The following is a 27,737-nucleotide window of genomic DNA, read 5'->3' as shown; positions in this document are numbered from 1 at the left end:
TCTCAGAAATTTACCAATAGCTGCTTTTAAGTTACAAAATACAAAACAACAATTTATTTCTTGGAGAAAATCTTGGGGATTACATTAAAAATGAAAATTTGAGTTCCCACATTCTTTTTTTTTTTTTTTTTTGAGATGGAGTCTCGCTCTGTCACCCAGGCTGGAGTGCAGTGGCGCTATCTTGGCTCACTGCAACCTCCGCCTCCCAGGTTCTAGCGATTCTCCTGCTTCAGCCTCCCCAGTAGCTGGGATTACAGGTGTGTGCCACCACACCCAGCTAATTTTTTTATTTTTAGTAGAGACGGGGTCTCACCATGTTGGCCAGGCTGGTCTTGAACTCCTGGTCTCAAGTGATCTGCCTGCCTCAGCCTCCCAAAGTGCTGGGATTACAGGCTTGAGCCACCATGCCCGGCCAGACTTACTTTTTTGTTAATGGTCTTTGAACCTTTTCATGGCACACATGTAAGGCTGCCTGTGACATGTGGTACCCTGGCCTCCAACTGGACATAACTGCATTTATACTTTAGCGAAAATACAAAGTTCTGAAAGTAGCCTTCAAAGAAGTGCCCTTTGCTTTGACATAGCAATATCAAAAGCAAGTGGGACTGTGCAATCAGAGCCATGAGTTTTATGAAAACTACTTTCCTTTCACATCATTTGTTAGAGAATGCCACACCCATGATCATGTAACATTATTACAATCATGAAATATTACTACATTCGTGATTAACATTACCCAAAAGGCACATCTTCAAATGTTGAATTAAGAAAATCCAAAAATCAAAACAGTAGAGAATACATTAAAAATCAAGCATTTAATTTGTAAACCTTAATGAAATAACAGCCTACTCCAGTTTCTTCAAAGGTTTGTGAGCTTTTTGTAAGAGTGGTCAGGAAGTGCAGAAGAACAACATGGAAGACAGGATTTGGAAACAAGGCCAAAATTTAAAAGACTTAACTTTTTTTTTCTTTTAAATGAGCCACAGAAGTGCTCTTTTATAATGTTGATACAAATCAACATTTATATTATAGAAATGCACTCAGAAGTAACAGACACACAAGGTCAAAACCTGATTCTTCCCACTAAGTTCTGGAAATTTATTCTAACATAATGGTGCCTTTCTGTACAAAGAACTGTACCATATCATAAATTTACTGCTAGTAAACTTTAAGCCACCAGAAATCTTTCAGCTGTGACAAGCACTTGATTGTAATGACAGATTTCAGAGTCTGAATATTGAAAAATATATCCAATAAAAAATTTTTGAAGGAATAAAAGCACATAAATGGCAGCAGAGGAATTGATGTTCTAAGCCTGTTTTATTACATGGGACATCACACTACCCTTAATTTCACTGAAGGTATCTGAGATGGGTGAGAGGAAATCAACAGGATTTTCTGCTACCATTGTAACAGTTCTATATGTAGTTACAAAGGGTGTTATTCCTAGGGATGGACACCTTTCATGAGATTCAACTTAAAAATTAAATCCTTGCACTTTCAAAGTTTGAAACTCAATTCAAAATGAGTCCGTCTTAAAAGCCTGGCTCATATGGTCCCATTAAGGGAGGCTAACAGTGGTAATCTATAATACCCAAACTTGAAGAATAAAGACTTTATGGATAAAAAGGAATAAGCCAAAATATTTGGGCCGTTGAAGTGTAAGGGCCTGTTGTAGGACAATCCCTCCTACTTCCTAATCCCCCCCATACAATGGCTTAAGATAGCCAGAACGTTTATTGTAGAACGTTTATTATTCCTACAAGCTTATGTCTCGCTTCCCCTAAACCTCCATACTTACAGTCAAGGACAAATGCTCTCTAGCGTCATATCTCATTTTCTGTTGCTGATGGTTCTTGAGACTTGGCTTCCTTCCAGCATGATCCTAAGTCAGCCTGATTGGAACTGCTTGGACTTGAAGGTTAAGGGATATTAAGTCCATATTTATGACTTTAAAAAGGGTAAAAATGAGTTTCCACAGCTCAGTAAAATAATGATAACAGGGAACATCCCTTCCTATCTGGGGAAAAAAATCTCTTCACAGTGCATAGTTTGAAATCAAAGTGCAATATGGGCAAAAAGAGAAGGTGGTGCTCTCGATACCATAAATTTAGTTTTTGGTTTTCTGCCATTAATATTTGCTAACAAATTCAAGCTAAAAAATGAAGTCATTAATGTCAGGAGGTACGGGGGCACCTTGGGATTTCAAAATATCTTTATGATGGGGGAGGGGAGGAGGGGAGAGCCTCACATGTTACTTCCTTATTTTATAAACTATTACTCTTTCAAATCTAATGTTTGAATAAAATATTTTTTCTTCGATATAAAAATGAATTCTTTTTAGATAAAAATCAATCAGCACAGTGACCTTGTCTATCTTACACTAAAGCCAACATAACAGTAAATCTGAAAGGAAAACTTAGAAAAGAATATTATACTGTTACAACCTGTATTTTAACTTGAAAATTTTTTCATTAATTCCTAGCCACCTAAATTAATGAGTAAGAATGCTCAGCATCCAATCCATGAATACAGAATTTATTCTACTTTGTACTTCAAAGTCACAGGATGACATCCATATGATAGTTATAAATTCTACTCTACATTTTCAAGTTCTCAATCCATAGATTAGGACAAGTCACTTTATTGCTGGCAACATTCATGGAAGGTCCAGGTTTCTCATAAAAAGACTAAGTTTGATTGGGAGCAGGGCAGTGCCCTACTCACAGATCAGCAGAATTATAGAAATCAAGAGAAAACCTTTTTTTTCCCTTCAAAGTAGCAAAGGAACAATAAAAGATTGGCTGACTGGTGAGTGGCCCCACATTAGAGTGCATAGCTCATCAGGATCAAGGCTGGCATCTGTGAACAGTTAACTTCATAAGAGCACAAGTGGGCATTATATCATCTGCATTACAGATTTCACCCTGGAAAATATCTGAAAATATTTTATGCTCAAATGACAGCCTGCAAATGACAGTATGCATTCCTTCTCCTTGAGTACCCAAGTATAAATCTAAAATGATAAGGGGGCTTCTTCAGTCTGAAGGCAGGTAATCCTTGCAGCAGAGCAGCTCTAGAATTTCACAAAAATAAAAGCAGCAGCTAACGCCTTTTCAGCTTCTTGGCCCTTCGACGTTGCATTTCTTCTTCACGTCTCATTTCCTCTAAGTCCTCTTGCATACCCAGTCTTAGGCTGACAGAGAATTTTTAAAGGTTATTTGTCAATATACATGAGAAGACCACTTCCCTTAAAAAGAATGAAATTTCCAACTGGGAGCTCACATGGATTGTGCTGATGCTCTCAAAATGCCTCACGGCTTTACCACTGAAAATAAATTAGCAGGGACATTTTTTTTTTTACCAGGGGCCACAGACCCAAATTGTAGTGGGAAAAAGAACTCACACACCACAAAAACCTTAATATTTCCATTAAAATAATAAAATATAAGTTTATCTCAATAGCTTTTAAAAATAAACAGCAAGAAGCATTTATTCATTAACTAACATTCTGTTCTTGTTCTCTTCCAACACTTTAGTTTGAAATTTTATGGGCAAGAGGGAGAAAAAGATTTAGTATTCTGGCTTGAGACTGAGGTAAATTATTTACCTATAATAACATTATGGCCAGGCACAGTGGCTCACACCTGTAATCCCAGCACTTTGGGAGGCCGTGCCAGGCGGATCACCTGAAGTCACGAGTTTGAGACCAGCCTGGCCAACATACAGTGAAACCCCATCTCTACTAAAAATTACAAAAATTAGCTGGGCGTGGTAGCGCACACCTGTAGTCCCAGCTACTTGGGAAGCTGAGGCAGAAGAATCGCTTGAACCCGGGAGGCGGGGGTTGCAGTGAGCTGCGATCATGCCACCCGCACTCCAGCCTCAGCGACAGAGCAAGACCCTGTCTCTTAAAAAAAAAAAAAAAAAAAAACACTATATACAAAGTAATTACTTTTTATCCCAATAGAGAAATTATCATTAGCTTACTATCAGATAGCTGAACAGAAATCAGAGGAAATCTAATATACCTACATCCCTGAGGCCAGCAATGTTACAGGTTACCAAGATTGAGATGTGTCTGATGCAGAAAGAAAAGCAAGAATTTGCTACAAAAGGATTAGGGAAAGCGTCTAACATTTACTTTGCATCCACACATGTGAGGTACTGCACTAGGCATCTTGTATGCATGTCTTAATCCTCATAATATTTAAATGAGTAAAACAGTATATTCTCATTTTACAAAGGAAAATAGGCTGGGCATGGTGGCTCACACCTATAATCCCAACAATTTGGGAGGCTAAGGCAGGAGGATTGCTTGAGCCCAGGACTTTGGGATCAGCCTGGATAACAAAGCAAGACCCCATCTCTTAAAAACAAAACAAACAAAAAAAAACAGTGATGGTCCAGTGCAGTGGCTCATGCCTGTAATCCCAGCACTTTGGGAGGCTGAGATGGGAGGATCACTTGAGGCCAGGAGTTTGAGACTAGCCTGGTCAACATAGTGAGACCCCATCTCTGTTAAAAAACAAAAAAACAAAAACCAGTGAAAAAACACAACTGCTAAGGAATTTGTCTAAGACCCTACAGCTAGTAAACAGGATTGGAATCCAGAATTCTCTGGCCCAAAGCCCCAGTTCCCAATGGTGTAATTGTAGCAATAAGCAGAAAGGAATTTTTAGGACATTTTTACACAAGTATGTTAAATTTTATGCTTACCTCTTTGCTTCTTCCTTCTGTTGCTCTTTCCAACTACTTTCCATGTAACGTAAGGCATAATCACTTTCATCTTTGTATCTGATAAAAGGAAATCAAAATGATAAAAAGAGAAAACTTCAATTTTCTAAACGAACTATGCCCTCTCATTTAAAAAACCAGTATCTCCTTTAAAACTAAATCAAGCACACATACAGAATTACTCCTTGCTTGGCAGCGAGTGAGGGGAGTGGAGGATGGATAGAAGTAGGTTTCTGAAGTAAAGACAAGTTTTAGATAAGCCCTTATTACCCTCATAGGGCAACTATTCTGAAGCTAATGTCCATGAGGGTACCAATCGTACAGTGGTTCCTCAACTCACTCACCTACATTTACTTGATAATTTATATTAAAATTTGAAAGCACAGTATATATGAAAATTATTTTCTATATAATAATCTAATTTGAGCTTCATGACCATCATGAGGTGGAGAAAGACTTTAGACCACAGGAAACTGAAGCAGTTGGGTTAACAGACTGACCAAGAACATATAGCTTGTTCTTTCAAGAGCCAATCTACTTATACTACACTAAGCGGCTTCCATCTCACTAAATATATATCTTACAAGAATAACAATTTAAAAGGGTTATTTTTTGTTCCTTATGCAATTAACTACAGAAATTTTGAATTAAATATAAAATATTTAGTGCTAAAAGAGTACATTTATTTAAAATAACAATCACCCAAGGGTTCCTAATTAAGAATTGTATTCAGTGCCTCCAATATTAGTTTATTACCCCATGACATGAATTATTCAAAATAAAAAAAGGATGTCATAGTTATCTGAATCTTCTTTAGTCTTACTTTTTTCGGTCATAACCAAAGATTTCTCTAATGTGCTTGGATATTTCTTCCTGAGGCTCTCCTTCATCTTCGATAAAATCTTCCATTTCAGAGTCGTATTCATCATCATCGTCATCTTCCTCTTCGTATTCTCGCTGCCTTTTGTAACCAGTAGGGAAGGGAAGCCTTTGAGGACCTAAGAAACCATTATTTATAAGAATATTATAACTTAAAATAGTTCCAATGCAGTTCTATGTAAACTGAAATTGTGAGTCATTATTAAGATGGTATCTTTTAAAACCAGAGCAAGCAGGCTGGCCCTTAGCACAGAGCCATCATCCTTGCTGTGTCATGGTATCCAGAAGGAATAGAACTCCTGTTTTATCCCAGGGCTTACCAGAAACGTCTTGTTACATTTTCTAGCTTAGTAGTGCCAATATTTCTGAATTTATAAGATCAGTAAAATTTCTTTTTTATTTATTTATTTATTTTTTGAGATAGAGTTTCACTCGTTGCCTAGGCTGGAGTGCAATGTTGTGATCTCGGCTCACCGCAACCTCTGCCTCCCAGGTTCAAGTGATTCTCCTTCCTCAGCCTCCTGAGTAGCTGTGATTATAGGCATGTGCCACCATGCCTGGCTAATTTTGTATTTTTAGTAGAGTTGGGGTTTCTCCATGTTGGTCAGGCTGGTCTCGAACTCCCGACCTCGGGTGATCTGCCTGCCTTGGCCTCCCAAAGTGCTGGGATTACAGGCGTGAGCCACTGTGCCCGGCCAAGATCAGTAAAATTTCTAAAAATAAATACAATTTACAAACCTTCACAGAATCATTAACTTTTGCCAAGACACCAAAAGTAGCAACTACCATCTACTATAATCACAATTTCATTTAAAAATTTAAAGTTGAATGAAGTATGAATGATTCTCAGAATTATATTGTTCAAACTGAGTAAGTTTGACTGTAGGAAAAACTCACTACATTATCCTTATTTTTGTCATTTTGCCAAAAGACTGATAAAAACTTTGCAAAAGACAGGCATTGATCAACAGCCCAGGATCTGGGAACAACTACTTTCTAGTTTTTGATTACAGACACTTCTTTTGTTGTTCTATGGTTGTTTTTAATATGCATGGCTTGTCTCCCTAGCTTAGTTTCTCAACCTTAGCTCAATGACATTTCGGACCAGATAATTCTTTGTTGTCAGGGGGCTATCCCATGCATTGCTGGTCAGCAGCATCCCTGTCCTCTATTCAGTAGATGCCAGTAGCATCCCCCATCCCCAGTTGTGACGATTGCCAAAAGTCCCCTGGAGGGCAAAATTGCCCTTGATAAGAATCAATGGTCTAGTTGAACTAGGAAATTTAAAACAAGTAATTCAATCATTGGTTCCTTTTTATATTCTCCATGGAGCCTAACAAGTGCTTTAATAAATGCCTATTAGCATAAAGCGAGTACAACCTAGCAGCTAGCAGGTGCCACCAATGATCATATACCTTGGAACAGTAGATTCCTAAAGGATCAGTGTTTAGGACCTTGATACTAACCACTATAACAAGCAGAAACACAAGTACAATCTAAAAACAGTTCCTGGCACATAATGGGTGCCCAAGAAATATCTGCTGAATAAGCTTCCAGTTACACTCTGATTCTTGAAGACAGGTCTCTTTAGTCCTCAGGAAAAAGTAGATTAATTCATCCATTGTAGCATACATATGTAAGTCACGTACATTCACCCTGAATGTTCACAAATCACAAAGCTAAGTTTATCACACTTGGGGACATTTCAAGGGTGAACACAGAGATCCTAGATAAGTCTCTTTCTAAAGACCTTTCTAAGCCATGATCATTAAAGGAACTCTCAGCAGGGCATAGTGACTCATGCCTATAATCCCAGCACTTTTTGGAAGCTGTTGAAGGCGGATCTCTGAGCCCAGGAGTTAGAAATGAGTATAGGCAACATATTGAGACCCCATCTCTATGAAAAATAAAAAGTTAGCCAGGCATGGTGGCACACGCCTATAGTCCCAGCTACTTGGGAAGCTAAGGTGGGAGAATTGCTTGAGCCTGTGATTGTGCCTGGGCAACAGAGCAAGCAAGACCCTGTCTCAAAAACAAAAAAACAAGGAACTCTCAACCACAGGGCAGATAAAACATCACGATTCTATCAACACTACAGTACATTAAAGGACAGCACATGAGGGGTTCACAGGGTCCCTGATAATATAAAAACTCTTTCCAATGTCCTAATGACAAATATATACTCTTTAGGGTGAGGGGAAATTTTACCTTGGGCAGATCTGTAGCCAGATAGGGGAGGCTTCATTCCATTCATCTGTCCATTGCTGGACCGGCTAATGATATTCTTGGAAGAAATTGTTTCGGAGACAACAGTACACTTAGGCTTTATAGTGGGACCTGAGCTACTAACTGTTTGACCAGGTCCCAAGCTGCTCACTGGTCTTCCTGGGACTGAACTACTGATAGTCCGTCCAGCTGGAATTGAGCCACTTATGGATCTCCCAGGGCCACTGACAGACCGCCCCGGGGGACCTGAGCCACTCGCCGGTCGTCGAAGTTCATGTGGACTGCTCACAGGCCGGCCAGGGCCACGAGAGCTGCCCAAGGGTCTTGCAGAACTACCTGAACCACTGATGGGTCGCCCAGGGCCACTTGAGCTGCTTGCAGGTTGTCCAGGGCCACATGTACCACTGACTGTCCGCCTAGAGGGATTTGAGTCATTGGCTGGCTTCTTGGACCCACTGATTGATTGCTCAGGTCCTGAGCTGGAGCTGCCATTCTGGCGCCTAGGCACAGGGCCAGAACTAACTGTAGGTCGAGCAACCCCTGTGTTGGGCTGCCCAGGGGCTGAGCTAGAGCTGCTGCCTGGCTGCCTGATACCTGGACTCTTAGCCTTATTGTGTGGGGTGACCATGGGCCCAGGCCTGGAATGGCTAGGATGGGACGGAAATTTTTTGGCTTTGTGCTCAATAGCAGATTTCTGAGTCCTGCTAGCAGAAGTCTTTGGGACACTTGGTGAAGAGGTGCTGGAATGAGGCTTTCCAGCTCCATTGAAAACAGGTCTGTCGTGGCCCTCACGAAGTGAGGGTTGGGAGCTATTGCCAGATCCTGCCTTGATCCTCTCTCCTGGCATGGATTTGGATGAAGACAAAGCGAGGTGTTTGTCATTGGCCATGCTGGGTCTTGATTTCTTCTCAGCATGAGGAAGGGGCATTCCTTTGGAAGAAGGATGCCTGTCTCCAGAACCTTTGCTAAGTTTTGTGCCCACACTTTCTTTCTGAGAGGGTGCCTTTTTGGACACAGTTGGAGGTAGTTTTCCATCTGTCTCAAGTTTTTTTCTCCTATGTTTTCGTTCAAGGAATTCTCGCTCCCTAAGTTCTTCTGCGGTCATAGGTCGCTCTTCTGATTTCTTCACTACCTTGATTTCCACTGGTTCAAACTGCTTTTTCTCAGCCAGCCTGAGTAAATCAGTGAAGTTCATGGGTGGTGGGGCACTTTTAAGGGGGACCTTTGGTTTGCTTTCAACTTTGGGAGGTTCTTGCTCTTCCTCATACTCCTGCTCTGACTCTGCGTGATTGTACTCGAGGAATTCATTCTCTTCTTCCATTTCATACTCTCGGTCGGTTCCTTGGCTGGTATGGCTTTCTGTTGGCTGCCTCTTCTTTGACTTTTCCTCAATAGGAATCCCATTGTAACCATGGAAATTATCCTTTGTCCTCTTGGCCATAGCTCTTGCTTTCTTGTCATGTTTGAGCTCAATTCGCTTTTTCACTAGTTCCTCTTTTCTCCTTTTCTCCTCTAAGGCTAAAAGGGACAAAACAAGAATATGTTATTATTTCGAGATCTCAAGATTGCAGTATGCTCAAGTGAAAACACAATGTTCAGGTTACAGTTTGAAGACATCTAGGAATCAAATGAGGAAGTCATTTGAACAAGTATCAATTGAGTCATCTTTACATAATGAGTGGGAGGCATATGGGTTTTTCTATATGACTAGGCAAGTGGGAGACTTGGTTTTCAGCTTTAAATATAGAAAATACTTCAAACCAAATACATTACCAAGTTAAGAGAACATTAGTATCCACTTAGCAGTTGTTATTAATTATGATTCAATGAATACTTAAACATATTGAATCAGTTTCTATGTATTTGCATGAAGTAGAATTATTCGAGATAAAGACTTTAAAACTTATCTCTATTTTAGCCTTTTAGATAGCATTCTGTTAATAAAAATTAAAATACAAAATGGGTAGAAACACTTTCAGAACCAAGATTAAAGAAAGAATGTAGTTTTTATTGGGGATTTACTATGGCCAATTAGAAGGCATGGCTACTAACCCCCAAAAAGCTGTTACTTCAAGGGGAGAAAAAAAGAAAACGTTTATACAAATGATCAAGATAACATATGTAAAATCATGAATACAGTCAGTTAACCTGGACACACGCACACGCACGCACGCGCACACACACACACACACACTCCCTCCCAATCTGTTGGCCCGTTATGTTTTTATAAACAGCCACTGGTTTAGTACAACCTAGATGTGAAGACGGAAGACTTTAAAATTGAGAATAAGGCTATAGATACATACCTTTTCGTCTCAGCTCCTCTTCTTTCCTTTTAAGAAAAGCTTGTACAGCTGCTGATTGGACACCTTTAACTTTTGGGTCTTTTTTTGGAGGCCCCACTGCCAAACTATACCTTTTCTAAAAACAAAAACAATAAAAGTTTACAAGCAATTCAACTTTTAAAATATATTATTAGGTATAAGGCACTGTGCCAGGTAATAAGAGGTATAAATGTTAACTGTGAAACCTATTCTGAATAATTGAGAGATCATATAACACATAGTAAAGCTTAAATATAAAATTTCAGACTAAATATTTATTATGTATGGTGATTTTGGGGTACAAAGTTTCCATGTAACATTCCAAAATAATGCACAAATGAACAATTCACAGAAACACTGTTTTCAGGCTATTTTCCAAAAAAGTACCTGGACTGGGTAACTACATGAAATCACCACTTAGAAGAATCGATTATTTGTGTTTTAAAATTCTGATTTAGGCTGGGCTCAGGGGCTCATGCCTGTAATCTCAGCACTTTGGGAGCAGAGGCGGGCGAATCATGAGGTCTGGAGTTCAAGACCAGCCTGGCCAACATGGTGAAACCCCATCTCTACTAAAAACACAAAAAATTAGCTGGGCGTAGTGGCAGGTGCCTGTAATCCCAGCTACTCAGGAGGCTGAGGCAGAAGAATTGCTTGAACCCAGGAGGCAGAGGTTGCAGTGAGCCGAGATCATGCCACTGCACTGTAGCCCAGGTGACAGAGTGAGACTCCGTCTAAAAAAAAAAAAAAAAAATCTGATTTAGACCAGGTGCGATGGCTCACACCTATAATCCCAACACTTTTGGGAGGCTGAGGCGGGCGGATTACCTGTGGTCAGGAGTTGGCAACCAGCCTGGCCAACATAGTGAAACTCCGTCTCTACTAAAAATACAAAAATTAGCTGGGTGTGGTGGCACACGCCTGTAATCCCAGCTGTTTAGGAGGCTGAGGCAGGAGAATGGCTTGAACCCAGGAGGCAGAGGTTGCAGTGAGCCAAGATTGCGCCACTGCACTCCAGGCTGGACGACAGAGCAAAACTCCGTCTCAATCAATCAATCAATAGGTAAGTAAGTAAATGTATACAATTCTGAGTTAAAAAAATAGCCTGCCTTAGAAAGAAGCATTTCAAAGTCCAACTTTTCAAACAAACAGAAAAAGCTACTCCGCACAACTATTTTCTCTCCTGACTACTCCAGATGATTTTCTAGTAGGGACTCATAGCTACATGTGTTATTTTGCTTAGAACACAGAAACACTGAGGTTTTACTTTGACCACACACAAAGGCTAGGGGCAAACCATAGCAAAAAAGCATTTCAAAAAATCTATGCAATAAAGGCCCAATTCCCAGCAACCTCTAACTGTAGCTCTTATGTTCACTAAATGTTAATTTGCCTCACAAACTCTTTTTTAGACAGGTTCCTATAACACCCACAAAATACTTACATTATCCTGGCACAGATGAAGTCTCTGGACCTCAGTTTTTATATAACTGCATTAAGAAATTACTAAACTCAAGTAATGTTAATTTGAACTACAAAAGGAAAAATATTTCCACTTTATAAGTACCTATTATGAGAGAAATATGATGAACATAGAGCTAAAATAAATTCAGACAAGGGATGATTCACCTCTAGGACCATTCCACATTAAATCCAGGAAATGAGATTTTTAAAGTATCTTCCTTTTTTTGTTTTGTTAGGCAGATGCATTCTCATCTAATGTACCTGTTGCTGTGGCTAACAGAAGAAGAAACATGTCCAAGAACAAATTGAGACAACTTAGGACCAACTTAGGAACCAAAAAAGTATTCCCAAATATGTACGAAATTCTTGGAGGAAAATCAAAAGATATGTGCTTACTATAAGGCTGCCAAATACAATGTATCTTGAAACAGGCTGGAAGTTCCAACTAAATTAGTCTGCCAACAAAGCAGCTGGCCAAGGAAGCAGGCTCTAATCCAACCTGAAAATCTTGCATGATAGTAATGCTGAGAAGTGACATATCCCTAATAGAGAGAAGTCCCAAGACAGCAACCAGATTTCTTTCCCAGTCACCTTGGCTAGGCCACAATGAGATCCTTTAAAGTCCGTATCTTTGTAAATTTAATTTTAGACTCTTTCCATAGTGGATAGGGGCTCAATATTTAAAGGAGAAAAGGGAGAAGGAAAGGGAGAGGAGAAAGAGAAGTAATACTGCTAACCTAACTATATATATATAAAATTGCCCTTGTTTACAAGAAAAGAGCCACAAACACAGGTCTTAATTACAAGGAGCTTACATTTTCATTGTGGAAAAGGCACCATGAATATGATTCAAATTAAGACATACAAAAACTCATAAGCAGAGGCACACACTCACTCCAGTCCATCCCATTAAGGGATTTGGAAGCAGAGGAAGGTGGATTTTTTTTCGCCAACACTTAAGATTTTCCTGGCCAGGCGCAGTGGCTCAAGCCCGTAATCCTAGCACTTTGGGAGGCTGAGGCAGGAGGACCGCTTGAGCCCAGGAGTTAGGAGGCCAGCCTGGGCAACATGGTGAGAACTCATCTCTTTAAAAAAAAAAAAAAAAAAAAAAAAGGCTGGGTACAGTGGCTTACACCTGTAATCCCAGAACTTTGGGAGGCCGAGGTGGGCGGATCACAAGGTCAGGAGATCGAGACCATCCTGGCCAACATGGTAAAACTCCATCTCTACTAAAAATACAAAAATTAGCTGGGCGTGGTGGTGCCTGCCTGTAAACCCAGCTACTTGGGAGGATGAGGCAGGAGAATCGCTTGAACCAGGGAGTCGGAGGCTGCAGTGAGCCAAAATCGCGCCACTGCACTCCAGCCTGGCGACAGAGCAAGACTCCGTCTCAATAAACAAAAAACAAACAAACAAAAATTTCCTGTCCCTGTCCATTATATAGATCATAGAGTTATAAAGCCCCATACAAATCAAAGCCCCATACAAGATTTTCCCCAAGAAAAATGCAAATACATATATTAGCGTTACTTATTTAACACGACTGGTTTGCTGTCCAAATAACCCAGCACTGAGCGCTACCTAACATGATTTTGGGATAGATATCTTTCATCTTAATCTGGGACTGCAAGAGATAGAAAGTGAGATATGACAAACCAAAAAGCTGCTCTTGACTGAATACTGGTATCCAAAAGGGAAAATATCAGTGTCAAGGGGGCATAGTTTAATACAGTGTTTAGTAAGCTTCAGTCATTTGCATACTACCTTTACGATTTTTACCTTTGTGGTATACTACCCTTACTATTACTTACTGATTTAAAAAAATATAGAGTTGGCCGGGTGCGGTGGTTCACGCCTGTAATCCCAGCACTTTGGGAGGACAAGGCGGGCAGATCACTTGAGGTCAGGAGTTTGAGACCAGCCTGGCCTTGAACTCTGGTGAAACCCTGTCTCCACTAAAAGTACAAAAATTAGCCAGGCATGGTGGCTCACGCCTGTAGTCCCAGCTACTTGGGAGGCTGAAGCACGAGAATCACTTGAACCCAGGAGGCAGAGGTTGTAGTGAGCCAAGATCACTCCACTGCACTCCACCCTGGGCAACAGAGTGAGACTCGGCCTTAAAAAAACAAAAACACAGACCTAACATCATGAGCTGTTATTATAGCTTTACCTCAGCAATAATATCCATAAAATGACTGACTTGAACAACTAGCTATATTTTTCCAATTCATATAAAAATACATACTATTAAGCCAGGCACAGTGGCTCATGCCTGTAATCCCAGCACTTTGGGAGGCCGAGGTGGGCGGATCACGAGGTCAGGAGATCAAGATCATCCTGGCCAACACAGTGAAACCCCGTGTCTACTAAAAATACAAAAAAATTAGCTGGGCGTGGTGGCGGGTGCCTGTAGTCCCAGCTACTCGGTAGGCTGAGACAGGAGAATGGCGTGAACCCAGGAGGTGGAGCTTGCAGTGAGCCGAGATCGCGCCACCACACTCCAGCCTGGGCAACAGAGCGAGACTCTGTCTCAAAAAAAAAAAAAAAATACATACTATTAAAATAAAAAACATTTTATTTGTAAAAATGTAGAAATATTTTAAATGGTATATTTGTATACCATTTACTTCCAGGCCTTATATGTGCTGCTCTTTGAGAAACACTGACTTAGGCCGGGCGTGGTGGCTCACGCTTGTAATCCCAGCACTTTGGGAGGCTGAGGTGGGTTGATCACCTGAGGTCAGGAGTTTAAGACCAGCCTGGTCAACCTGGTGAAACCCCATCAAAATACAAAAATTAGCCAGGCATGGTGGCGGGCACCTGTAATCCCAGGTACTCTGGAGGCTGAGGCAGTAATTGCTTGAACCCAGGAGGCGAAGGGTTGCAGTGAGCCGAGATCGCACCACTGCACTTCAGCCTGGGTGACTGTACTCCAGCCTGGGTGAGAAGAGTGAAACTCTGTCTCAGAAAGAAAAGAAAAGAAAAGAAACACTGACTTAGGGAACAAAAATACAGGAAAGGCAGAAAAACAAGGAAGGTGGTGTTCAGGAACTCAGATTTGCTTTGAAAAGAATAACAAAGGCTACTTTTAGCTTTTTTTTCAAAGTATACACCTATTCTCATCAATTTATATGTCAATTTCAAATTCTACCTTTTTAAACACCTCTAATCATTAAGGATACTTAAGCTGGTCTCACATTTAACCCAACAACTTTGCAGTACTTGTTGTCCTGTCCTTATGATGCAGAAGAAACTCAATAAATCTATACAATGTCTACTTTGTTGATCTTCCAAACAACTTAAAAAGCTAGCAGTAAGGCAAGGTCAGCACTGCTTTAATGAGGCTTTATCTTGTTTATATGAACTGAGCCATAATCAATTAATTTCTTATATCCTCTGTAGCTTAAAAATGTACTCAGGCCAGGCATAGTGGCTCACACCTGTAATTCTAGCACTTTGGGAGGCTAATTCGAGAAAATCGCTTGAGCACAGGAGTTCGAGACCAGCCTGGGCAATATAGGGAGACCCTGTCTCTCCAAACAATTTAAAAATTAGCTGGGCACAGTGGCACACACCTGTGGTCCCAGCTACTCGGGAGGCTGAGGCAGGAGGATTGTCTCAGCCAGGGAGGTCCAGGCTGCAGTGAGCTGTGGTTGTGCTACTGCACTCCAGCCTGAGCAACAGAGTAAGACCCTATCTCAAAAAAAAAAAAAAAAAAAACCCAAAAGCCAAAAAACACAACAAAAAAAACCTCAACAGCACAAATACCAATAAGATATTAAAACACTCTTAGACAAAGTTTAGGTTCACAACCTAAAAAAAAGACTGGATCACTAGAGATCATCTTTATATTTTAGGAAATATCTTTGAATGGCCAGGCACGGTGGCTCATATCTGTAATCCCAACACTTTGGGAGGCTGAGGTGGGAGAATTGATTGAGCCCAGGAGTTCGAAACTAGCCTGGGCAGCATACTGAGACTCCCATCTCTACAAAATATACAAAAATTAGCCAGACATTGTGACGCACACCTGTAGTCCCAGCTACACAGCTGATGTGGGAGGATGGCTTCAGCCCAGGAGGCGGAGGCTGCAGTGAGCCATGATTGTGCCACTGTACCCCAGCCTGGGTGACAGAGCAAGACTCTGTCTCAAAAAGAAAATCTTTGAGATATAATTCATATACCACAAAATTCATCCATTTAATGTATACAATTAAATGGTTTTTGATATACAGTGACCCTTAAACATGGTAGCATGGGATGCCACCGCCCTGTGCAGTAAGAAGAAATTCCAGCTGGGCGCAGTGGCTCACCCCTGTAATCCCTGAACTTTGGGAGGCCGAGGCGGGCGGATCACCTGAGGTCAGGAGTTCGAGACTAGCCTGACGAACATGATGAAATCCCATCTCTACTAAAAATACAATAAATTAGCTGGGCATGATGGGGCGCACCTGTAATCTCAGCTACTCAGGAGGCTGAGGCAGGAGAATCGCTTGAACCCAGGAGGTGGAGGTTGCAGTGAGCTGAGATCGCGCCACTGTACTTCAGCCTGGGCAACAAGAGCAAAACTCTGTCTCAAAACAACAACAACAACAACAACAACATTCCATGTATAAGTTTTGACTCCCCAAAAACTTTACTAACAATTCAAAGTTGACCAGAAGCTTTACTGATAACATAGTCAATTAACATACATTTTATGCATCATGATATACTTTTTTCTTATTTCTTTTCACTATTTCTAGGCTATGTTCATCTGCAGGTTTTTTTAAGTTGTTACAAATTTTAAAAAAAACTTATTGGAAAAAAATCCACGTATAAGTGGGTCCACACAGTTCAAGCCTATGTTGTTGAAGGGTCAACTGCATCCACAGAGTCATATAACCAACACCACCAACTGATTCCAGAACATTTTAATCATCCTCCCAAAAAATCTCTCAGCTTTAGCAATGCCTCCACGTTCTCATCTCCCCTCAGCCCCTGGCAAACGCTAATCTACATTCTGTCTCTATACATTTACCAATTCTGGACATTTCATATAAATGAAATCATATAATATGTGGCTATGATGGTTAATTTTATATGTTAACTGGACTAGGCTATAATACCCAGTTATTTAATCAAACATTAAGCATTACTGTGAAAGTATTTTGTAGATATAATATCTACAACCAGTTGACTTTAGGTAAAGAATACCACCCTCCATAATGTGATGGGTCTCATCCAACCATGCCAATGAAGGCATAAGAGCAAAACCCGAGGCTTTTAAGAAAAGGAATTCTATCTCAAGACTACAGCATGAACTCCTGCCTGATTTTCTAGCCTGCTGGCCTGCCCTAGAAATTTCAGACTTGTCAGGCCTCCATAATCAATTCCCTAAAATAAATCCTACTGGTTCCATGGAGAACACTGACATACAGTGGCCTTTTGTATCTGGCTTCTTTCACTTAGCATGTTTTCAAGGTTCACGTTGTAGCATGTATCAATATTTCCTTCCTTTTTGTGGCTGAATAATATTCCATTGTATAGATATACCATGCATTATTTTTATATTCATCAGCTGAATATTCGGATTGTCTCCACTTTTTGGCTATTATGAATAATGCTGCTGTGAACATTTGTGTACAAGTTTTTATGTGGATGCACATTTTCCTTTCTCTTAGGTATATGACCACAGATCTTTTTCTCTTTGAGCAGGCAAGACCTTTCAAAAGGGGGTTGCGATAGACCCTGGTATCAAAAGATGTGTTGTAATAAAATATTTTAAAAGACAGTTCCCTACAGAGGTAGCCCAGTGGAGAATCATTTTTAAAAAGAGAGAGAAAAAAAAAGCTTCAGGCTGGATTACATTATATTCTATTTAATAACCCAGAAGAACTATTCGGCACTTCCCCTCGCATCATATGGTCATATTTAGCTCTAGCAGCAGCACATCAAGATGCACACATCAATTCTGAATCTGAGTCAAGGCACCAGGCTGCTTCATTGTTTGAGCTTCGTGGAAAGCAGCTGGACAAGAGTTTCTTTTATCCTAAGCATATCCATTTTATTACACTGCAAGCCAACTCAGTCATTCTGCTACACCCTGATGAATGATCCACCACAGTGAAGCTTGTCATTTAAATACAACATCAGAGATTTTGCCAAGATTTGTAATTCTGAAGCCAAGAGCTTTAGAAAATATTAAGCCGCTTTAAAACGTATCTGTTCCTTGCATTTAAACTGTATCATCTAGGCTAGATTAAGAAAATAAGGAGACATCAGTCTAGAAATATGTGTACACCAACTACTGTATGTTATATTGGAATCAATAGTCAATCCCTGGCCAGGCGCGATGGCTCACGTCTGTAATCCCAGCACTTTGGGAGGCCCAGGTGGGTGGATCACCTGAGGTTGGGAGTTCAACACCAGCCTGACCAACATGGAGAAACCCCATCTCTACTAAAAATACAAAACTAGCCGGGCAGGATGGCGCATTGCCTGTAATCTCAGCTACTCGGGAGGCTGAGGCAGGAGAATTGCTTCAACCCGGGAGGCGGAGGTTGCGGTGAGCCGAGATTGCACCACTGCACTCCAGCCTGGGCGACAGAGCGAGACTCCGTCTCGAGAAAAAAAAAAAAAAAGTCAATTCCTTCATGAAAGTTGTTCTTTACCCAGGAGATAACACATTGTTTCAATTGTAGAAAATATAAATTTCTTGATGGCTTTACATAAGAGATTTATAACTGTTTAGAATTAGGAGTTAGGAATATTCAAAGAATGCTACATCCTTAACTTTAATAATCACCACAGTTTTTTAAAATTTTCTCAGAACATGAGAGTCAGAGAAAGAAAGTAGGCCTGGAAAACCAATGGTTCCATTAGAACTGCTTAGCTGGATGGCTAAGAGGATAAAAATTAATAACCTGCCCCAAAAGATGCTATTCACAATTGCTATGGAGTTAAATGTAAATTTTACTGTTATTGTGTTTATAAAAACATACCTGATTATAAAATGTAATAATATCAGATAGGTGTCTCATGGAGTCTCTAGTCCAACCTCTATGTTAGAAATGGCCCAGGACACCTGTGCATTTACTGGCAATCACACGGTTTATAGCAGAGTCTGAATTAGAATCCAGATCGCCTAACTCAGCCCCAAAAGTGTTCTCACTACAACGCATCTCTTTTTTTTTTGTTTTTTTTTTTAGAAATACATAGGGTCTTGCTTGATTTGTCACCCAGGCGGCTGGAGTACAGTGGCATGACCTTGGCTCACTGTGGCCTCAAACTCCTGGGCTCCAGTGATTCTCCCACCTTAGCTTCCCGAGTAACTGGGACTACAGGCACACACCACCACAGCTGGCTATTAATAATTTTTGTATTTTTTGTAGAGATGGCGGGGGGGGTCTCACTTTGTTGCCCATCCTGGTCACTTCTAATTTAACTCCAACATTTTTTTTTTTTTTTTGAGATGGAGTCTCTCTCTGTTGCCCAGGCTGGAGTGCAGTGGCGTGGTCTTGGCTCACTGCAACCTCCACCTCCCGGGTTCAAGCAATTCTCCTGCCTCAGCCTCCCAAGTAGCTGGGATTATAGGCACCTGCCACCACACCCAGGTAATCTTTTGTATTTTTAGTAGAGACAGGTTTCACCACGTTGGCCAGGTTGGTCTCGAACGCCTGACCTCATGATCCGCCCACCTCAGCTTCCCAAAGTGCTGGGATTACAGGCGTGAGCCACAACGCCTGGCTCCACCACTTTCATCTCTAGTTTCTAATTTAACTACAACACTTGGATCTCTAGTTCTAACCTCCTTTCCCTAATTTCCACCTGCCTCTTGGATAATGCCAGTACTTCAGAAAGGTCTACAACTGAACTTCTATCTTATCCTCTCTCACCTTCAGACTCTACTTCTGTTAACCAATGCTGGCACTCTCCTAAACAAGCTGTAAATATCCTTCTGCCTATCAGTTTCCAAACGATTTTGGTTTAGCCTTCACATTTGTCTCCCATCAGACTCTACTGTGTACTAAGAATGTCATTAAAAAAAACAAAAAAAAAAAAACAAAAAAACAGAGTTACTGCCTACGGCTGGAGTTGGGGATAGGGAACTGGATGGGTTCAAGCTGTGTGGGTAACAACCTTCCTCACTATACCATCCTCAGTACACACCCCTCATTCAACACAAGCTCATGATTAAGAGCAAGAACTCTGGAGCTAATTTGCCTGGATTAGATTCTCTGCTCTACCATATCTAGTGTTAGCTCTGTGACCATGGGCAAGTTACGGGCCTCAGTTTCCTCATTAGTAAAATACTGTTCATTATGTGGTTATTATGGTGATTAAATTAATTAATATATAAGGTGCTTAGAACAGTGCCTGGCACAGACTAAGCACTATAAAGGTTAACTGTTATTCAGAAAGAGATTATCTTGGTAGTGATGGGGAAGGGAAATAACAGAACCTCTATGGGAATAAGGTGAACAGTAGTTTCTAAAAGACCCTCTCCCTAAAACACTAGTTGAGAGGTACTGCTCTAGGCTAGAATCCAACACTGCCCCAGACATGAGACAAGTCATCTTCAGATCTGTGAAAGAAAATGGAGAGTCTATTTGGGGCTTCTAAAGGTTGTTCAGCCCTGAGGAGGTTGACTTTGGAGACAGTCTTGGAACATGACCTATTAATTAATGACCGTTTGTTTTAAATTAACTTCCTTATTTTCTTGTACCAGGCTCAGACCACATGGCTGAGATAAAAGACCCTTGGCCAGGCGCGGTGGCTCATGTCTATAATCCCAGCACTTTGGGAGGCCAAGACGGGTGGATCACCTGAGGTCAGGAATTCAAGACCAGCCTGGCCAGCACGATGAAACCCCATCTCTACTAAAAATACAAAAAAAAAAAAAAAAAAAAAAAATTAGCCAGGCATGGTGGCACATGCCTGTAATCCCAGCAACCTGGGAGGCTGAGGCAAGAGAATGGGTTGAACCTGGGTAGCAGAGGTTGCGGTGAGCCAAGATCATGCCATTGCACTCCAGCCTCAGTGACAGAGCAAGACTCCATCTCCAAAAACAACAACAACAAAAAACCCTTCACCAGGCATGGTGGCTCACTTCTGTAATCCCAGCACTTTGGGAGGCCAAGGCAGGTGGATCACTTGAGGTCAGGAGTTCGAGACCAGACTGGCCAACATGGTGAAACCCCATCTCTACTAAAAAATACAAAAATTAGCCGGGCACGGTGGCTCACGCCTGTAATCTCAGCACTTTGGGAGGCCGAGGTGGGTGGATCATGAGGTCAAGAGATCGAGACCATCCTGGCTAACACGGTGAAACCCTGTCTCTACTAAAAATACAAAAAAAATATTAGCCAGGTGTGGTGGCGGGCGCCTGTAGTCCCAGCTACTCGGGAGGCTGAGGCAAGAGAATGGTGTGAGCCCAGGAGGCAGGGCTTGCAGTGAATCGAGATCGTGCCACTGCACCCCAGCCTGGGAAACAGAGCAAGACTCCGTGTCAAAAAAAAAAAAACAAAAATTAGCTGGGCGTGGTGGTGCATGCCTGTAGTCCCAGCTACAGGAGTCTGAGGCAGGAGAACTGCTTGAACCCAGGAGGCAGAGGTTTCAGTGAGCTGAAGTGGCACCACTGGACTCCAGCCTGGGCGACGGAGCAAGACTCTGTCTCTAAAAAAAAAATAAAATAAAATAAAAAAAAAACCCTGACTGAGATAAGAGATCCCTTTACTATTACATCCTTAATGTGGAATGTTAAATACACCCTTCCCAAAAAAGAAACACTGCCTACTACCAAATTGCTGCAACTATGCATTAACCTTGTACAGAAAATACTGAAATCCTGTTAAGCTTCCCCAGATCTTGCCTATATAAAAGATTCTCAAATCTCTCCATTTTGGAGCACTCCATTTGGCTATTATGAATAATGCTGCTGTGAACATTTGTGTACAAGTTTTTATGTGGATGTATGTTTTCTTTTCTCTTAGGCATATGATCATAGATCTTTTTAATCTTGAGCTAGCAAGACCTTTCAAAAGGGGGTTGCAATTAGACCTTGGTATCAAAAGATGTGGTACTGGAATGTTTTAAAAGATAGCTCCCCTATCCAATAGGGGTAGCCCAGTGGAGAATCACGTTTATAAGGAAAAAAAAGCCACAGGCTGGGTTACATTATATTCTATTTAGTAAGGCAGAACTATCTGGCACATAAGAGAATGCATACATCCTGAAATACACACATTTTGAAATTTTCTGCTGTAGGATTATCTGTCTGTTTTGTGGAGTCTTCGTCTTCCCAAGTAGCCATCCTCAAACTGCACTCAAATAAGCTCAATATCATATTGCCAGGACCTCGTTGTTAAGGTTAACAGATCCATCCAAGGGTGGGGAGCAATCCAGTTACAATCCATTATAGATCAAACATTACCTGTAGAAAAAAGTCATCTACAAAAACTTGTTGGCCCACACTGTTCTTTAAAAGAAAATGTAACTACTATGCAAATCGTGGGCTTTTTAAAAATACATGGAGCTTGGCATCTATCATTTTTTATCCAGACTACTTCAAGAATTTACATTATCTACCTGGCCCCTGAAGACATTTGAATTTGCTGTCCTAGTTAATGTCCTGGGCTCTTACTTTCACTACCTATGGTTCTTATCCTTAAGGGGCTATAGGCAGACCCCCAAATTCTGGTATACCTGGTACCACATGAAGGTTTGCCCTTTACCTTTTGGTTTGTGGCGGCGGAGGCGGGGGCAGGCGGTGGAGGTCATACCAGAGCTTCAGTAGCTTTTCTGATTGTTTTTCACAGTCTCACTGGGAGAAAGACCATATAAGTTGGCTTACGTTTTATAGGCCATCAATTATAGCTATGTGATGGCCTGGTGTGGTGGCTCGCGCCTGTAATTCCAGCATTTTGTGAGGCCAAGGCAGGCAGATCACTTGAGGCCAGGAGTTCAAGACCAGCCTGGCCAACATGGTGAAACCCCATCTCTTAACTAAAAATACAAAAGTTAGCTGGGCATGGTGGCGTGTGGCTGCAGTCTCTGCTACTCAGGAGGCTGAGGCAGGAGAATCACTTGACCTCAGGTGGCGGAGGCTGCAGTGAGCCCAGATCGCATCACTGCATTCCAGCTTGGGCGATAGAGTGAGACTTTGTCTCAAAAAAAAAAAAATTATAGCTATGTGAAACCTGTAAGAATCCACATTCTAAGCTCTAGTATTCTACCAAAACAAGTTAACTACTTTGTTTTTCCTACTGGAACTCAGGGAGAAAAATCAAGTGCACGTTTACCAAAAATATCTTTTCTCCTTTATATATAAACAGAGCCAGTGACGACAACTTGTTTCATCATCTTGATCAGCAGTTATTATGTATTCAGTTTTCCACTGGGAAATGATAGTGTGCCTAATATTTCTGGGCCTGATGCAATCCTACCTTTAACATAAAAAACTATTTCTGTTAAAAAGAAACAAAAAAATGATGATTAGGGAAATACTCATAGCTTCTCAAGACAGATACAATAGGTACCTTTAAAAAATAAAGCTCTGCTGGGCACGGTGGCTCACGCCTGTAATCCCAGCAATTTGGGAGGCCAAGGCGGATGGATCACAAGGTCAGGAGATCGAGACCATCCTGGCCAACATGGTGAAACCATGTCTCTACTAAAAATACAAAAATTAGCTGGGCGTGGTGGTGGATGCCTGTAATCCCAGCTACTCAGGAGGCTGAGCCAAGAGAATGGCTTGGACCCAGGAGGTGGAGGTTACAGTGAGCCAAGATCATGCCACTGCACTCCAGCCTGGTGACAGAGGAAGACTCTGCCTCAAAAAATAAAAATAAAAATAAAGCTCTGGCTGGGTGTGGTGACTCACGCCTGTAATCCCAGCACTTTGGGAGGCCGAGGCAGGTAGATCACAAGCTCAGGAGATTGAGACCATCCTGACCAACATGGTGAAAGCCCGTCTCTACTAAAAATACAAAAATTAGCTGGGTGTGGTGGCATACGCCTGTAATCCCAGCTACTTGGGAGGCTGAGGCAGGAGAATCGCTTGAACCCAGAAGGTGGAGGTTGCAGTGAGCAGAGATAGTGCCACTGCACTCCAGCCTGGTGACAGAATGAGACTCATCTCAAAACAACAACAAAAAGCTCTGCAAAGTCTGAAGGGCTGAAGTGGCTGTACAGGTATTTGGATTTTAGTCTAATCATTGCTAGTCACTGGATTTCCTTACCATAGTAAAGGTCTGACCTAAGAACTCTGAAGACTTAAATTCTGAGCATTAGCTCTGATAGGTTCCAAATGAAGGTGGGAGAAGAAGTTGGCAAACAGGGAAAAATGAACCAATCAACAGAGAGAGATGCAGCTTAGTTAGTTATTGCAAAGCCTCTGTGGTTCTCAGATCAATTAAGTAAATTTATATCAGCAGGGTGTGTATAGGGCAGGGAGGGGTGTAGCCGTCTTTTTTTTTTTAATTTTCTTTTTCTTTTCATTTGAGACAGAGTCTCGCTCTGTCACCCCAGCTGGAGTGCAGTGGCACGATCTCCACTCACTGCAACCTCTGTCTTACTGCAACCTCCGCCTCTCAGGTTCAAGCCATTCTCCTGCCTCAGCCTCCTGAGTAGCTGAGATTACAGGTGTGCCCCACCATGCCTGGCTAATTTTTGTATTTTTAGTAGAGATGAGGTTTCACCATGTTGGCCAGGCTGATCTCGAACTCCTGACCTCAGGTGATCTGCCCACCTTGGCCTCCCAAAGTGCTGGGATTACAGGTGTGAGCCACAGCACCCGGCCAGAAATAAAGCTGTCAATTGATACAACAGTCCCAACTCTCTATTTCTTTGCTTTTATAATTGTGAAATATCATAGACATAGTGTACAGGGTAACATTATTACAAAGCAAGTATCCTTTTAAGCTACCATCCAAGTCAAGAAACATTTCAAGACAGGCCTGGCTCAGTGGTTCACACCTGTACTCACAGCAGTCTGGGAGGCTGAGGTGGGCTGATCACTTGAGGCCAGGAGTTTGATACCAGTCCTATCTCTACTAAAAACACAAAAAAATCAACTGGGCGTGGTGGCGCACCCCTGTATTCCCAGCTACTCAGGAGGCTGAGGCAGGAGAATGGCTTGAACTTGGGAGTCGGAGGTTGCAGTGAGCCGAGATTTCACCACTGCACTCCAGCCTGGGCAACAGAGACTCCGTCTCAAAAAAAAGAAAAGAAAAGAAAAAGCTTTATTTCTTTTAAAATAGATATAAAAAAAAAAACTTTATTTCTTTTAAAATAGATGGCAAAAAAAGAAAAAAGCTTTACTTCTTTTAAAATAGATGGAATAAATATGGGAAAATGTTAATATGCTAAATACGGGGTTTGGGTATATTAGAAATGCGTTAACATTCCTTATGTTTGAAAGTGTCCAAATTACTTTAAGCTGATAAAGAAAAAGTAAATAGAACAGTTAGATGAATCAAGTTAAAGGAAATCAAGTAAAGCATGAAATTTGGCCGGGTGTGGTGGCTCACACTTGTAATTTCAGCACTTTGGGAAGCCGAGGTGGGCGAATGACTTGAGGAAGGAGTTCAAGATCAGCCTGGCCAACATGGTGAAACCCTGTCTCTACCAAAAATACAAAAGTTAGCTTGATGTGGTGGCAGGCACCTGTAGTCCCAGTTACTCAGGAGGCTGAGGTAGGAGAACTGCTTGAACTCAGCAGGTGGAGGCTGCAGTGAGCTGAGACCATGCCACTGCACTCTAGCCTCCAGCCCGGACAACAGAGTGAGACTCTATCTAAAAAAAAAAAAAAAAGAAGAAGAAATGTAACTACAGTCTTATTCTATTCTTCAATAGTTTCTTTTGTGACTTTAATTCCATGTAAAAAGATAAGAATTATAATGCTGGTAACTAAATCAAACTTCTAGGCTTACTAGCTTTGGTGGGGAGAGGTCAGAGAATGCATGATTCATAAAACATATGGCTATATTATCTATTAATTCATTTTTTGAAATGAAGTTTTGCTCTTGTTGCCCAGGCTGGAGTGCAAAGGCACGATCTCAGCTCACTGCAATCTCCGCCTCCTGGGTTCAAGCAATTCTCCTGTCTCAGCCTCCCGAGTAGCTGAGATTACAGGCGCACACCACCATGCCCGACTAATTTTTTTATGTTTAGTAGAGACGGGGTTTCATCATATTTTTCAGGCTGGTCTCAAACTCCTGACTTCAGGTGATTCTCCCGCCTAGGCCTCCCAAAGTGCTGGGATTACAGGCCTGAGCCATTGTGCCCGGCCATCTATTAAATTTTAAATTACTTTTTTCCCCTTTTTGATTCTTCTGTTATTCCAATCATAGATAATGCATATATTATGACATATACACATATTTTGAAATTTTCTGCTTTAGGATTATCTGTCTGCTTTTCTCCCAGCAGCTACTGGCTTTCAGAATAAGAAATGACTTAGTTCTGATTCTTCCATAGAACAGTACTGGGCATCAAAGCTAGTACTATCGTTGACCTTTACTGAAATTCAATAAGATCTAGAATGAAATACAGACCAAATTCTGCAAAGATGAATGGTTACTAGACCCAATATTGATTCATCTGGAAAATTTACGGATGCTTCTAGAAAGTAAATCTGTTGATCTGGGTCTCAAAGGTTTGAGTCTATACCTTCAACATGCAAAGCTTATGACTCACGGCTTAGAGGAATGGTTATTCAGAGTTCTTAGGATAAGGGATGGCTGTGTGTGTGTGTATATACATATATTTATAAACATAAATATAGACCTTTTTCAGATCAATATTTTCAAAGGGATAAAAGAAGAACTAGCCTCAGAAGACCAAAAAAGCGGCAGAAGAGAAAAAAACGAATATTGCAACATACGAATATCTAGGAAATGCAGAGCACTTCGTCGGAGCTCAATAAATTCTAGCTGAATTGACTTTGAGAGCCGTTTTAGTTCTACACCTCACTGCTCAAACCGCAGGCATCCATGCAACTTATCGGTTTACAGCTGTGCTGTGGGTACCATCTGAAGATCTGGAAATGACTAGCTTATGCAAAACAGCCACAACCCCCAGAAACCAGGCGCTCTCCACCACTTTACCATTTAAGTCTTACACCGCTCTTGCGACTGTAAGCGAACTGACAAACATCTACTGAGCAAATGGGACCTAGATTTTAAACAAAGACTGAAATCTGGAAGGCTACAAGTAAACAGAAGCTGAAACTAGCTCACCTATACTGTTGGCCAAGGATTTCGTGGAATCTGCTAAACTTCTCTTCTCAAAAGATGATACCCATCCCCTGGGAGGTGATAATTTAATCACCTTGGTGGCTGAGTGGGTGGGGCCGAGTCAGAGAATTCTTTCAAGAAATCACTAAACGTTTGACTTGAAGATCGATGAGAAGCCAGCCAAAAAGCTATCAAGCCAAGGACCGCAAACCCCGTAACTCCCTTACATACATATTTCCTTCCCAATCTCTGGGCTGAAGTTTATGTCGAAGCCAAAAACTACCAGCGCTAGAATCCACTGCGTGCCAGGCACCGCTCACTCACGGCTTTCACGCAATTCTAACTACAACACCCAAACCGCAAAGTCCCTGTTGCAGGGGTAAATAAGCCGGCGAAACCCATTCACAGGAAGGCTCCCGCGTCTCGTCCCAATCTCTTTTCTCCCGAGTTCCCAAGAGTATAAACCCAAGAAAAGGAAATAAGGCGTCCGGGTCTTTCCTCTCCCGGAGCCGACAGGCGGCTGCCTAGAAGTTCCATGGGCCACACACATTCCGAACTTGGAAGACTAGGGTCCCCTACATTGATGCCCCAGCTGCTACTTACCGGCACATTGTTGACACCTTGTCCCTTGGAAGCTATCATGAGAATTTCTCTGAAGTCCATGTTGGGCCGAGGCGGGAGAGACTGGGCCAGGCACTCGGAACGGACTGACAGCGCACCTAACCGAGGCGCCCAGCTACAGCCAAGTGCACTGCCTCGGCAGCCCCACTCCCACCCCTCCTCTGAGGGACCACTTCCGGCGCCTTCCTATGCGGTCTGCCCGCCCCCTTCCCTCCACGGCCTATATCCTTTCAGGGCCGCCACAGCGCTCGCGAGTCTCTGCGTAACT

At 41.7% G+C, this 27,737-nt stretch overlaps 1 protein-coding gene across 1 annotated transcript; it reads right to left on the bottom strand.

Annotated features, from left to right (window-relative positions):
- Positions 1-796: 796 nt before the first annotated feature.
- SPTY2D1 (SPT2 chromatin protein domain containing 1) lies at positions 797-27,737 on the bottom strand. The gene is made up of 6 exons (XM_055282176.2): positions 27,452-27,737; positions 10,149-10,263; positions 7,825-9,360; positions 5,561-5,735; positions 4,720-4,797; positions 797-3,196 (listed from the first exon to the last, which is right to left on the bottom strand). Exons 1-6 carry the CDS (start codon positions 27,509-27,511, stop codon positions 3,106-3,108), a joined length of 2,055 nt encoding a protein of 684 aa, XP_055138151.1. The 5' UTR covers positions 27,512-27,737; the 3' UTR covers positions 797-3,105.

The sequence above is a fragment of the Symphalangus syndactylus genome, chromosome 6, assembly GCF_028878055.3.
Source record: "Symphalangus syndactylus isolate Jambi chromosome 6, NHGRI_mSymSyn1-v2.1_pri, whole genome shotgun sequence".
NCBI lineage: Eukaryota > Metazoa > Chordata > Mammalia > Primates > Hylobatidae > Symphalangus > Symphalangus syndactylus.
This window is presented reverse-complemented; position numbering and strand designations above follow the sequence as displayed.

What these genes read in the sequence shown, in the direction of transcription:
- SPTY2D1 (XM_055282176.2), bottom strand. Translation starts at nt 27,511, where the DNA reads ATGGACTTCAGAGAAATTCTCATGATAGCTTCCAAGGGACAAGGTGTC. An exon ending in AAGGTGTCAACAATGTGCCG is followed by an intron (nt 10,264 to 27,451) that starts GTAAGTAGCAGC and finishes TTTTGTTTTTAG; the next exon opens with AAAAGGTATAGTTTGGCAGT. An exon ending in CAGAAGGAAGAAGCAAAGAG is followed by an intron (nt 3,197 to 4,719) that starts GTAAGCATAAAA and finishes ATTCTCTGTCAG; the next exon opens with CCTAAGACTGGGTATGCAAG.